Raw genomic sequence first — 13720 nt, forward strand, 5'->3', positions numbered from 1 at the left:
ATGATTTAAACCGGTGTTTTAAGGATATTTTAACATAGATATCATATAACTTTTATTACCTTACACATATTTTTGTTGTCTTGGTCGCTAAGAATACTTTTATGTCAAAGCTTGCATGGTTCAAACCCCCCGAGGGTTTTTGAAATATTTTTTTTCTTTCTAAAAAAGCAACAGAAGGGAGTCAAACTCGAGACATCAATTATAGGTTTGCTACACTTAACTCCTGGGACAGAGGCAGTGGCGGAGCCCTTCATGGGCTGGGGTGGGCCACGACCCACCCGAAAAAATTAAAAAATCAATGATTATAGATCTATTTTGCGAGATTTTATGCAATTTTGTGTCGGTTTTATGTTTTGGTTGATCTAAATTCCTGCAAAGTGGTGTAGTGGCCCACCCGAAAATTTAAATAATTCAATTATAGGTCTATTTTGCGAGATTTTATACGATTTTATGTCGGTTTTAGGTTTCGGTTGATCCAAATTCCCGCAAATTGGTGTAGTGGTCCACCCGAAAAATTTAAATAATTCAATTATAGGTCTAATTTGCGAGACTTTAAACAATTTTTCAATAGTTAATTTTAATGACCCACCCTAACATTTTTTTCTGACTCCGCCACTAGCCAGAGGACATTGTTATGACTACTACTACTAACACAACTTATTATATATATAATATAACTTCTTACTCTAAAATGTGTAATTATACGTATTAAAAATAATTTTTTTAGGGCTTGGGGCCCACCTAGTCCATGGGAGGCTCCGCCTGCCGATGGCTACATCAATAGCTACACCACCATGCTTATATTTTGAGTGCTTGAATTTGTTACCAATGTAGGAGTATGTTTTAGAACAATAAGTATTTGATTTCGATCATATAAACTATTATATGGAAAAACTTAAGTAAACTAACCGATCAAGTGATAGGTTGCGTTTGTGGCAGTTACTTTGTTGAACTAGTAAAACTATAGTCTAAAAACTAAAGACCGACAACCAGACTTTCATTGTAATTCTTGTTGATCTTTCGAGCTTATTTTTTTGTCGGGTTTCCGAATTTAGTTTTGTTGGTTTCACTTGTTCAACGTCAACCTATTCTCCATCTCGCATCAATGTTAACCGGTGGCAAATTTTTTTTGCAACACATTTATTGGGGTTTATATAATAAATTGCAAGTAAATAATTAAAAAAATCTAAAAAAAAATTTCCACATAAGAAATAGCAAAAATTTTGGACCAGAATCCGGGCAACTGCCCAGACTCGTCGGGCCTTGAAACCGCCTCTGATACTAACCTGATACATGTAGACTCCAGCAAACTTTTTCAGCTCTTTTATCATGACATCATTAGGGTCAAACCAAACTTTTAATTTTTCCACTACATAGATCTTTAACATGATTATTGTTAGTTTTTTTTTTTTGTTGATTAGTGTTTTTAGTTAAATTCAGACATGAATTCTGTCGGTGAACATGAGTGTTCAAGTGGAAGATGCTTCGATTCTTCAAACAAAGAGCCAAGGCTTTGAAAAAATAGATACAAGAAATTGTTGGGTCATGAAAGACATCAAGAAACATGGAGCTTTGACCTTAATGGATTAGACATCATGTCTTAACCAAATTTTTTAATGGATTAATTTTTTTTTTAGGGAATATTTAATGGATTAGATTTTTTTTTGGACACAAAACAAACAACATTTATTCATTCAAATTGATAGAGTACATCGAAGCAATATAAATTCGCTAAAAACAAAAAGGATGAATTGTGAACAAACTCACGACATCCATGTTAATAGCATAAAACTGCAAAGTACATAAGCCTACAAATATGACTATATTAAAATCTCCGGAATAACCATGCCTTCGGATCTGCAACGTTGATGACGCCAAAGTCATTGGTTGGATTTGCACTGGATCGAAGCTGATCTGACAATCTGAATTGAACAAACACCTCAACAAGGGAAAAGACAAACAACGTCGCACAAAGACGACAAACAAAACAGCGTCGCACTAAGACGACGAAATCACAAAAGGATGACCTAATTCGATGTGAAAATCACTTATTTAAATAGAAGGGAAGGAGAAAAACGATTTAGAGGAGTGATTTGGGGTCAAAATTTGACCCAAAACCACCCCTCTTTAATGGATGAAGAAGATAAAATTAGGGTTCAGCCGACGGCTCACACAAGAGAGAAGAGGAGAGAAGAGAAGGGATATCTCATATATTTATCTCTACTTTATTTTTATTTTTTTTTTATAATTTTAATGGATTAGATATATATCTCTTTTCTATTATAAGTTGTTCAACATATATTTTTTTTCATTTAATATAAAACATTAACATACATTGATACACCAACAATCTTTCCTTTACGTGCGAGATCAACAATTTATCCACGCATGTTTCTCCTCAAATAAAAGTTATTTCATTCTCATACACTTACATCATCATTGACACTTCATCAACAAAACACACTATCATAAAGACTTTGGACAAAGGAGTCAAACCATCTAATAATCATTAACTTTGATATTATTATTAATGGATGCTAACAAATACGATAAGAGCATTATTTAAGAAGACAAAAATACAAATAATTAACGAGTTTAATAAAGAAAAAGTTAATTTTTATAATTTTAATGTAATGAATGCATATTTTTCAAGATAAAGTTTTTCAATTAGACTTCTTATTAAATATTTTGAGGATACTTGTTAATATTTTTCTATTATTAAATTACGAGGAGGTTCGAAGAATTATGGACCAGGGCATTTGATTTTTAATGAGAGAGGAGGGCAGATAGAAAAAGTTAGTTGATTTACCAACTAACCACCAATCTATCTAGAACTAGACTAGAAGAAGGGGGTTAGATTTAAAAAACGTGGACCCACCAATTGAAAAAGAGATAGACCGTACTACACTACTTGACATAGAGCACGACGACACCGTATGGTTGATCCCGCGTCTGTATCACTGCTAACAACCGAAACGGTTAGTACAATCATTTATTTACTACTACACCTCTCTTTCTACTTCTACGTTTGTTTCTTCTACTCTCTTCAATTTGCATTTCCAATTTCAACTTCCTTTTTCGCTAACTACAACAATTCCAATCTGTAACAGTTAGTTAAGCTCGCGCGTTTTATTTTTTTTTATTTCTGAAGATGGGGAAGAAGCGTGTAATGGTGCCGGCGAAGGACGTAGATTTGTCTTCAATCAAATACGAACCTGAAATTGTTCAAGGTTATTCATTCATTCCACTAACTTTAATTGCTTCTTCTTTCGTTAACCAATTTCACTCCAATTCAACTTTGATTTGACTTTTTTTTATTTTTGTTTTGTTTTTGCAGCTCCACATTTGACTGGCTTTTGGTTTCGATTTTTTGTGAGGTTAATTGAAGCTCCATTGATAGGTCCTTTCTTGTTGACTATGTTGAAGAAGGAAAATAAAATTGATCAGGTTTGTGTCACTCATTGAGTTAGTGTGTTTGAATTTTTCTGTTGCTTAAATTGTTACTCGTGTTTGCGCATTTTACTTTGAAGAAGTTTTTTCTTCAGTTGTGTCGTTATAATATTTTGAGTAGGTTGTGAACTACACCAACATCTAAGTTATATAACTGACACTTCAAATTGAAAGCGTATTTGAGTGTCTGACACATGTCGATGTCCAAAGCTGATATGACATTGACACCTTACAAGCACTTTTAATTTTTAAAACCATTTTTAGTGCCTAGCTATCGGTGTCATGTCTGATGTTTGTGTCAATGCTTCGTAGAGTGACATTGGTGACTGGTTTTATATTATGTCTGCTTGTTTTACTTTTAATTATCCGGTTTTGATGATGAACAGTTATTGCGGAACACTGTGTTTCCCGAGGAACCCATGTTTAAACCTGAATATCCACCTCAAGGTGATTTCTTATACTATATATTTATATGTTTGCATCGAAAATGTTCCTGTCGAATTTACCTAAACTTAAAGCTTGATTTGTAGAGATTGTTTGGGATGACTAGAAGGGAAAAGGAGGAATAAAATTACCTTAGATATAATGAGAACTAATAATTCTGCTAAATTATTTGCATTGCATTTGAAGAAGCATGTTTGGCCATTTAATAACCCAACCTAATGTTATAACATAAATTCAGAAAAGGAACACAGTGTTGTTGAGCTTGACGAAGACGGGAGACCTGAAGGCAGAGTTGAGTCTGCCTTGAACTGTCTTCCACATTATGATCCTGCTAAATTATGGGAAAATTCATCTGCAACCTTTCGGTACTGGAAAATACGTGACTATGCTTATGCTTATCAGTCTAGAAAAGTAACCCCATCTATGGTATGTGACATTCAGTTGATAGCAACCTCAAATATAGAATCATTTTTATTCTAAATTAACTTGATAAATGAAATGATTTCACTTTGAATACATAGGTTGCTGAGAGCATCATCTCAATGATAGAGGAGAATGGAATAGATAAACCTCCGACACCACTATTGTTATCTTTTGATGCTGCAGAAGTCCGAAAGCAGGCAGCAGCATCTACTCAGAGGTTTGAATCAGGTAATCATGTATGATTCAAATCTGCAAATAGATGTTTAAGTGTAAATCATTGATACATGATTATGTTGAGACATGGTGGGACCAAGCCTGGATAATTACTGTAGTCACACTCTTGGCCTTATGCAGGAAATCCATTATCAATATTGGATGGAATTTTCATTGCTATCAAAGATGACATAGATTGCCATCCTCACCCGTCTACTGGTAAGCAAATCTTAGGATCTAACTTTGTGCGAGTAATTAAAGAGACACACTTGGATCATCTTTTGGTGATGGCAGGTGGATCAACATGGATGCATGAGGTACGTGATGTAAAGAAGGATGCTGTCTGTGTTTCAAGACTTCGTAGCTGTGGTGTCATATTCATAGGGAAGACAAATATGCATGAGTTTGGCATGGGTACAACAGGAAATAATTCTAATTACGGGTAAGCTAATCTATATGTTATTTATTGATGCCATTATAAACATAAGAGGCTTTTGGCTTGTCAGAAGGGCGATATCTGCATACTTTACCTGATACATATTTAGGACTTCACTGCTTCCCACTTTTCCTTCTTTCAAATTAGGGGACACAAGTAGTCAAGTAAAGATGTTAACAAGTGTGTTCTTATTTTCATTCCTTATGTGTTCATTTCACATGGCTTCCATCACAAGCTTAAGAACCGTTATAGAAAGATAAAAAATGTTTTATGGAAAGGCAACAAATGAGGGAAACTTGAAGAAATGGAAGAGTAACGGAAAATTGCATACTCATGTACACAATAAGATCATGAGTAGTTGCAAAAAATAAATCATGATTGAGGTAATCTGCCAACATGGTAGATGGGGGATGTGATGGCTATCTTTGAGAGTAACAGGATAAAAAGGAAGGGCATGAGTGGGGAAGGGGTGAGGACGGAATGAGTGTGCTACTAGGTGTGAGGTTACTAGTCCCTCAAATTTGCTGTGTCGTGTAAAAGGTTAAAAAGGAAGGAAGGGAGGGAAAAGAGCTGGTAAGCAAGAATTGAGTGTATGATTGGATGCGAGGTTATGATGTTATATGTCTCTCAAACGACATGAGTTATCTTTTTTCTTGGTTGTTTTCTTTAAATTCTCTCTCAGCTCTCTGTAATTACTGGGGCTCATTCCCAGTTTCTAGAATTTGAGACGTTTCTACCACATGTCATGTCAAAACTCAAAAGCCTTCAGGAAATTAAAGGAAAATTTCCCACAACATTATTTGCATTGAACCCAATATACCCTTGAAAACTATTTTGGTTTGCTCATAATTTTCTTACGTTATTCATCAAAATATACATATGTGATTGTTCAACTGAATTTTCTTGAGTTGCAGAACTGCAAGAAATCCTCATGCACCTGATAGGTATACTGGTGGATCCTCTTCAGGTCCAGCTGCAATTGTTGCTTCCGGACTATGTTCTGCTGCACTTGGCACCGATGGTGGAGGTTGTGCAAACCTGATGTGTCAAACTATTTATTTGCGCCAATTCTATATATTGATTCTCATTTTCAAACATTGTGAAGGCAGGTTCGGTACGTATTCCTTCTTCCCTATGTGGTGTGGTAGGATTGAAGATAAATTACGGGCGAACAAGCATGGAGGGGTAATTTCTCACTATGTGCTAGATCAATCATAACCAGCTCTTTGTGTGTATTATTTGTTATTCAAGAAAGTGATATTTATCCTATTGTAGTATGTAGGAGCAATTATATTTTGCGACCTTATTATTCTATATCATTTGGGGTAATGATTTCCCATTTTGTATTAGAGCTATGAAATGAATTTGTCAAATTACATACTTTTTTTTTCAGTGTTGCACCAGAGAAAAGAATATACGTTGAATAAATTCCTTTAGTGCCATGAAGAAAGCTTGCTGCAATAGACCTTAAATATATTGATCAGACACTACATGACTGCGATGGTCATAACACAAAAAGTATCATCTTTTAAGTTATTACTCGAAAATATCGTCACTTGACATTGGTTTAAAAGTATGCCACATTATTAGTCTATCTAAGAGACTGAAACCTAGGCAATTAAGCTCAGTAAACAATCCTCCTTTATCATGTGGGTAACAGTCCGATCTTTTGATAGTGAAGGAACTTCTTTAACTTCTATTCATCAAACTTAGAGTTTCTTTCATATTCTAGTCTTAGACATTCGTGGATAATAGTTATAGTGTGTTTTGTGACTGTTGGATCTTTGATGGTTAGTAAATATTTTTCTATCTTCTAATATTATTGCATGATGCATTTTCTCATTTCATTTGCCCAAAAAATTCAATGAAAACATGTTATCTTCTCACTTAGAATAAAGCTTACAATTTAGCAGTTTTCAAAGAGCAACATGTCTGAGTAGTACATATCTGAGAAACGTGTAATGTTCCCAGAATTTAGACAAAATTAATTTTTATGTGCCAAAGTTTGTGACATTGACTTAGTATAAAAAAAAAGGATCTATCAAAATATATTTAGTTGAATTAAAAAACAATTAGTGTTTGACTAGCTAAATTTATTTTATTTGGAACTCACACCATTAATTTTTTATTCATTTACAGGTCCTTGTGTGATTCTGGGACAGTGGAAGTTATTGGACCCATTGCTTCAACAGTAGAGGATGCGATGCTAGTGTATGCAACACATATTTTTCCCGTTTTTGCTCAGTTTTGTTTTTTAATTAATTCTTTCATCTTGCTTGTCTGTTATCTACTTTGCATTCCTCAAAAGACCAGTTACTTTTCATTATTCCTCCATGGACACACAGGTTTCACGATGCTAGCGGTTGATTTATGTTGGGTCCTAATTAGTACCCAAGCACTTCGGAAATCCTCCCTTAAGGCTAGCTATTAAGGGGTAGAACCAAGCAACTTAAATACTCCACCAAGCATCCCATACTACTAGATGTAGGGCTGACGCACCCAAAATCCCTATTATATGCAGGATTCTCATTGTGCAGTATGATACTTCTATAGAAGTTTTATTTGGGATTTTCAGTAGAAGTGAAGTGTTTATTTGGTAAATTGGTTTTTAGAATCTAATGGACAGTTACAACCAAAGTAAATTAACATTGTCAGTCCTCGTGAGCTTAACTCAGTTGGTATGGACAATGCATAATATATGCAAGGTCTGGGGTTCGAACCCCGGCCACCACAAAAAAAAAATTAACATTGTCAAATCACACAGTATCAAAAACAAAATTAGTTATCAACTTTAATTCTTGCAAAATGCAAGGCCTAAAATAAATGTTAACTTCCTTACTGGTATCTTTATGGTTTGCACCCTAAACTTTCTTTTGCACATTTGCTTCATTGCAACTTTTTCACATTTTTTCTCTTTTGATAAAAAGCTTCCTCAACCCTTTCATATCATGCTTTTTGCTCATGTAATATAAACTGCTGTTCCAGATGCAATGTTAATTTTTCTTTAGCTTACCTTCAGTTAAACTTATAATTGAATTCAAGACTAGATCTCGGCGGTTTTAATTGTTTGAGATAACATTTCAATAGTCGATGTTAAATATAAAATGAAGATTACAATAGCCTTCCTCTTGAAGATATATAATGCATATTTTGTGTGCTCATAATTTAGGTATGCGGCAATGTTGGGTGCATCACCTGCAAATAGAATCAGTATGAAACCGGTAATCTTTAATCCTTCAATTGATATTCTTTTCAGTGATAAGAAAAGCTGAGATTGGAAACTAAAATGTTGAAAATTAGATGTCATGGACCAATTAGACATATAAAAAAAAGCAGGCAACCTTACAATTATCCCAGGTTAATTGTGGTGGTTAGCTACCCCCTAATGAAAATAAAAAATTGAGGTGTAGGAAAAAAAGAGATAGCAGTTTCAAATGCTTCTGTACTGAGCTTATGAGACTCATGTAGTTATGATTGAGCACCTGAAATTTCTTAGAATATTCATTTGTTATGAATCCTGTGATTTTGGATTGTGTTTTTCTAAAAAGTACACAAATTTTCATTAAAAATTCTGACGTAATAGGGAAATAACTAACCATATGTGGAGGAAATAAAAAAATAGATCACCATGGACCAGATAAAAAGGTTTGTAAAGTATAATTGTAACTTACGTACATTTTACGGAGGAAATTTTTGTACTCTTGAATCTCACTCTTTTGGAGTTCATTTAATGCAAATTTGTTTCTCTACCATTTTAGTTAAAAAAAAAAAGATACTAAAAATTTTAAAACATCTTTTGGGGGGGGGGGTATCCCTCTGGCAATCTCATAATACCAGTATTCGAGAACACCAATACCAAATAGCATGGTGTAGATACAGAAACTACCCAGAAGAAATGCTCGAGAACTTTCATGTGAAACAGAAGAGCTTCTGCTCTTTCCGTGACATTTCTGTTCCAACACTGTTCTGTTGGGGTAGGACTGCACAAGAGGATTGACTATGGAAGTGTGTATATGATTCTGAATATTATTTGAAAAAGATCTAAAGAGTTCAAACACTAATCTGAATATATAGACTAAGCTTTAACTAGTGGGCCTAATTGGTTTAATACAAAATATTAATAACTGCATAACATGTGCCTACAGCTATACCACAACAACCAAGGTTTATCCCACTAATAATTACATAATATGTGCCTACAACAATAATTACTTATTTACAAATCTGCATGACATAAACAAACCACTATACCAAATTACCAACTCATATTCTACAATTATGTACTCTGTTCTCTATTTGAAACATTCTGATAGTTGTGATGTTTGCATTTCTCTGTTTCTTGTAGTCAACACCTTGTCTGCCAACTCTGTCGTCTGATGATGATACAGATGCTTTGAGATCATTAAGAATAGGGATTTATACACCGGTAATCACGCTATCCTTTGAACATGGAGTTATACGATAAACTTTTTCTAAACAATATATTTATTCCTGTGAAGTGGTTTAATAATGTCCATTCAACTGAAGTCTCTGATAAATGTGAGGATGCTCTTAATCTGCTGTCAAAGGCACATGGTTGTGAAGTAAGTACATTGTAATATCATGTACTATGCATGATTTGTTTGCACTTTATTTCTAGTCTAGCATGATGATGGTTTCAAACAAGTCTAAGCATTACACATATCTCCTATATTTCAAGGTGGTAGAAGTTGTTATACCAGAGATTGTGGAGATGCGAACTGCCCATCTTGTTTCCATTGGCTCTGAATGCTTAAGTTCACTGAATCCTGATATTGAAGACGGGTATGTTTGAGTATACTTCTTCTTGTTTTTTTTTTTGTTGGAGGCACGTACGTTTGAGTATATTAAAGCTTTAGTGTCGGTAATTTCATTTATAGTCTTAATAGAGTAGACAATATATAGATAACTGTGCTGACTCAGCACAGTCCCTTGAATTAGAATCAGTTAAGAACAGGTATAAATACCTGTTGCTACTATAATTGTGAATAGAATTCAGTTTACAGAAAATATTCAACATAGATTTTCAATCACTTTCTCTCATTTTCTCATTCACCAATGAACCATTCTTAGTTTCTGTCAGGTCTGATTCTAACAAGGCAATTTGGTTTTTTGTTAAAAGGCACCATTCTCATCTTTTACCTTGTCTGGAAGTTTTCATGAGAAATTTATGGTGGTTTCCTTATTTCTTTTCTTTTATAGGAAAGGTGTAAAATTGTCATATGATACTCGCACAAGTTTGGCACTTTTCCAGTCATTTACCGCAGCAGATTATGTTGCAGCTCAATGTATTAGGTAATACGAGTTTATAATAAATATACCAAATTTACATCCTTTTAGTCAAATGTAAACTCTACTTAATTTTTTGTGTGTATACAGCTTCTAAAGTTTATTTTATCTGTTTCAGACGAAGGATTATGCATTACTTCATGGAGATTTTCAAGAAAGTTGATGTCATAGTGACTCCAACAACTGGGTATGCATGTATAATGAACAACTACAGTAGAAATTAACCTAATTGTAATGGACCATTTGTACTGTCTAAAATTTCTGTTTAATTGATCTAATGTGGTTTGGATTCATCTAAAATTCTTTGGTAGGATTAAAAGTTGAATTTTATAGTCTGGATAACAGTACACATGGCATTTGTTAAATAGTTTATTGGTATTAAGACAATTACATTGTCATTATAGCATCTGATATCTACTATGTTCACGCTTCATCGAACCAAGAAAAGAAAAGATTAAAACTTTTAAGGAAAACCTAACCGATCTTATCAGATCTGATGATTTGTCTTTGATCAGTTCTAATAGCAGCAGCTTTTTTAGGTTATAAGTATAATTTTTGGGAGGGTGGGACTGAAAAACAAGTGTCATTGATGAGGAAACACCTGTTTACGAAATTCAACCGTGACTTATTTTTGGAAGGTTTTGTTGTTGCTGAACTGCTTTTATTTGTGACAGTATGACAGCTCCCAGAATACCTCCAAGTGCCCTTAAAAGTGGTGAAACAGATATGCCGACTACAGGTGATTGTCTTCACTTTTAAATATTAGATTGATCCTATATTTTCCTGAATGTTTTGCTAAGAAGCATCCCTATAATGTTTATCATCTCGCAATAAGATAACTTGTTTGTTGGCATTAGATGAGTTAATGGTCTTTAGACTCGTAGGTCAACAAAAGAGCCAAACAAAAGTTTTCCATCAAGATTCTGAATCCATAATCTATTTATCATGACTAAATCCAGAGTATTGGCGGCATTTGTTTTCACTAGATAAGTTGGAAATAATGGATTGGATGTGTGTTTTTGGACACCATTTTCTTGACCTTATTTAACACACAATGACTTGCCTTGTTCCATGTATTTTAATTAGAAGCTTTTCTTTTTCTCAGGTTACCTCATGCGGTTCGTTGTTCCAGCAAATCTTTTGGGACTCCCTGCCATTTCTGTCCCGGTAAGTGCGAGTGTTATCAATCACTCAAGAGTATCGTGTTATTATTTTGTCTTGGGAGTACTCTGATTCAGATAACCATAATAATTGCCTACAGGCTGATTCTTTTAAGCTAACAAAAAAATATTTTTGAACAAAAGTATATATTCGGCACAAGAGATGCCAAATTAGGCCACAGAATTCCAAACCAACCTGAGAGAAAGCCATCTTGATAATCCCTAACCCCAACAAACTGTGATACACCAAACAACAAAAGAAGTAGCTAACATATTAGACTACACAAAATAAGAAAAGATAACATATTAAACTACACGCTGTAATTTTCACCAAACACGCAGCAGGATTAGTCAACCAAGATGAAATAGGGTATCTAAAACTGGATAATCTCACAGTTAGCCAACTCTAAGATTTCAGTTTTGCCACTTCTGCAATCTTTTCCACATCCAAGGAAACTGACTTGAATTACTGCAAACTATATTGATCACCAAGCATCCTGATACTCCTTACCACATCACAACAACCCCTGAAACTGTAAGAAGTGACTTATACAGTCATTATGCAATATTGAAGTTACACTCATCCACATGAGACATGACCTTCAAACTTCTCGATAAGCAGGGCATTCAAAGAATAAATGACTGGACGATTCTACTGTCGACTGACAACCAAGATACATCCATTCTAATAGTGACAACATATTTCCATTCACCGAATTTGCTTTTGTAGGCACTGTACTCTATTCAATAACAATCTCCAAACAAAACCACACAGCTTCAATGGTACAAGTTTGTTCCATATTTTAGCAAAAAAGAAATCCTGATTGTGGGTTCTTCCATTTCAAAGCTCCATATATGTTGTCTCTACTGTATACTTCCCAGGCTGATCTCGTTTTCATCACGAAAATCAGAGTCCCATATGTTCAAAATCACCTTAGATAATAACACCTGCAGTTCATTTAACAATTGAAGTTCTCACTGAAATAAATCCCTCATCCACTTCCCCTCAATCCATTTACCTATCTTTGTCACTAGACTGATATTATCATATATGCTGTTTATTCGTTTAACTGACATGTTCCTTCTATAGGTGGGTTACGATAAAGAAGGACTTCCAATAGGTTTGCAAGTAATTGGCCGACCATGGGCAGAGGCTACTATTTTGCGTGTAGCAGCTGCAGTAGAGGTATGTCTATTTTCATGCATAAATATAATAAGTGTTAATACTCAAAACCTAACCCACAGTTTGTGTGATGTATGAATTTGTCTTTCTATCTATTATTTAAGAGTTTAATTTATACACGTTCCAAGTATAAAAATATACACATGCATCTGATTATTTCTAAAATGCTGTTAATAAAGTGGACTTATGTAGCGATTTGATGAGCTTTCATTGGATGTGGTGCAAAACTAATTTACATTGTAGTGCATCATCATTAAAATATGATGGCAACACTTCATTCAGTTAAGGAATGTCTAAAATATTTTTACACCGACGGCGTATATATTTATTGTTTATATTTTCGGTAAACTTACGTCCTAATTATTCAGAAACTCTGCGGGGAGTCAAAGAGAAGACCTGTGACATACTACGATGTTCTGGGGGCTAACTGAAGCTTAAAATACTCTTGTGGGTCATTAATCTGTGGCTGAAAACTTCTAGCGTTATTTGGAGATCGCTATCCTTTTAACAGGATTTACGGTTTGGCAAACTTCCTTGCAAATAATATCTACAGACAAGATTGTGTTAATAACCTCTACAGTCATAAAATATTGTTTAGAAAATAATGGATGAACACACTATCAAAATGCAGAAGGGGAAGTATACAGTCAAGATTATATTTCATTTCAGATTAATTTTTTTGTTAATTGTTATCCCCTCAAATATTTTTCATTTCCTATGATACATTTGCAGTTACTACTGTTCTATAAATTATAAACAGATTAATGTCATCCATTTTTTAACGTTATTTGAAGTAGTTTTAATATTTTATGAGTTTAATTTTCATACACAATCAATGTGAACAGTTTTACACTGTCAGCACAACACAACCAACCATACACATTGTAGTTCTTATCTCCATCTACATTGTGAATCCTGTGTCCATGCCTGACCAGGACATACGGTTTTATAAGTCGGTACTGCTATGATTTGCAAGGAAATAAACAGTGTTGTCAAATACAGATATAATGAGCTATAGTGCTGTGGAATTTTAGGAATCGCTATTGTTCCACGATTCACTGTTTAGTACCAAGTGCTATCAAATAACATGGCTATAGCAATGTA

General features: G+C 34.2%; 1 protein-coding gene across 2 annotated transcripts; it reads left to right on the forward strand.

The window, feature by feature from the left end:
• Positions 1 to 2822: 2822 nt before the first annotated feature.
• On the forward strand, positions 2823 to 13421 carry LOC11429245 (fatty acid amide hydrolase-like). Of its 2 annotated transcripts, XM_024776835.2 has the most exons (21): positions 2823 to 2978; positions 3111 to 3230; positions 3338 to 3447; positions 3837 to 3897; positions 4133 to 4320; positions 4416 to 4545; positions 4672 to 4749; positions 4825 to 4972; positions 5881 to 5993; positions 6076 to 6151; positions 7106 to 7177; positions 8136 to 8187; positions 9312 to 9392; positions 9466 to 9549; positions 9666 to 9769; positions 10187 to 10279; positions 10392 to 10460; positions 10948 to 11012; positions 11379 to 11440; positions 12524 to 12619; positions 12985 to 13403. In XM_024776835.2, the coding sequence occupies exons 2-21, from the start codon at positions 3152 to 3154 to the stop codon at positions 13045 to 13047; spliced, it is 1824 nt and encodes a 607-aa protein (XP_024632603.1). In that variant the 5' UTR covers positions 2823 to 2978; positions 3111 to 3151; the 3' UTR covers positions 13048 to 13403. The 2 variants fall into 2 exon arrangements, with proteins under 2 accessions (XP_024632603.1, NP_001411837.1); NM_001424908.1 differs by lacking the exon at positions 2823 to 2978 and having other exon boundaries at positions 3045 to 3230; positions 12985 to 13421.
• Positions 13422 to 13720: the final 299 nt, after the last annotated feature.

Source organism: Medicago truncatula, chromosome 2 (assembly GCF_003473485.1).
Source record: "Medicago truncatula cultivar Jemalong A17 chromosome 2, MtrunA17r5.0-ANR, whole genome shotgun sequence".
NCBI lineage: Eukaryota > Viridiplantae > Streptophyta > Magnoliopsida > Fabales > Fabaceae > Medicago > Medicago truncatula.

Excerpts from the sequence above, each read along its gene's own strand:
- LOC11429245 (XM_024776835.2), top strand. The coding sequence starts at position 3,152 with ATGGGGAAGAAGCGTGTAATGGTGCCGGCGAAGGACGTAGATTTGTCT. Across the intron at positions 3,448-3,836 it reads AGGAAAATAAAATTGATCAG|TTATTGCGGAACACTGTGTT; the intron begins GTTTGTGTCACT and ends GATGATGAACAG. Across the intron at positions 4,321-4,415 it reads GAAAAGTAACCCCATCTATG|GTTGCTGAGAGCATCATCTC; the intron begins GTATGTGACATT and ends TTGAATACATAG.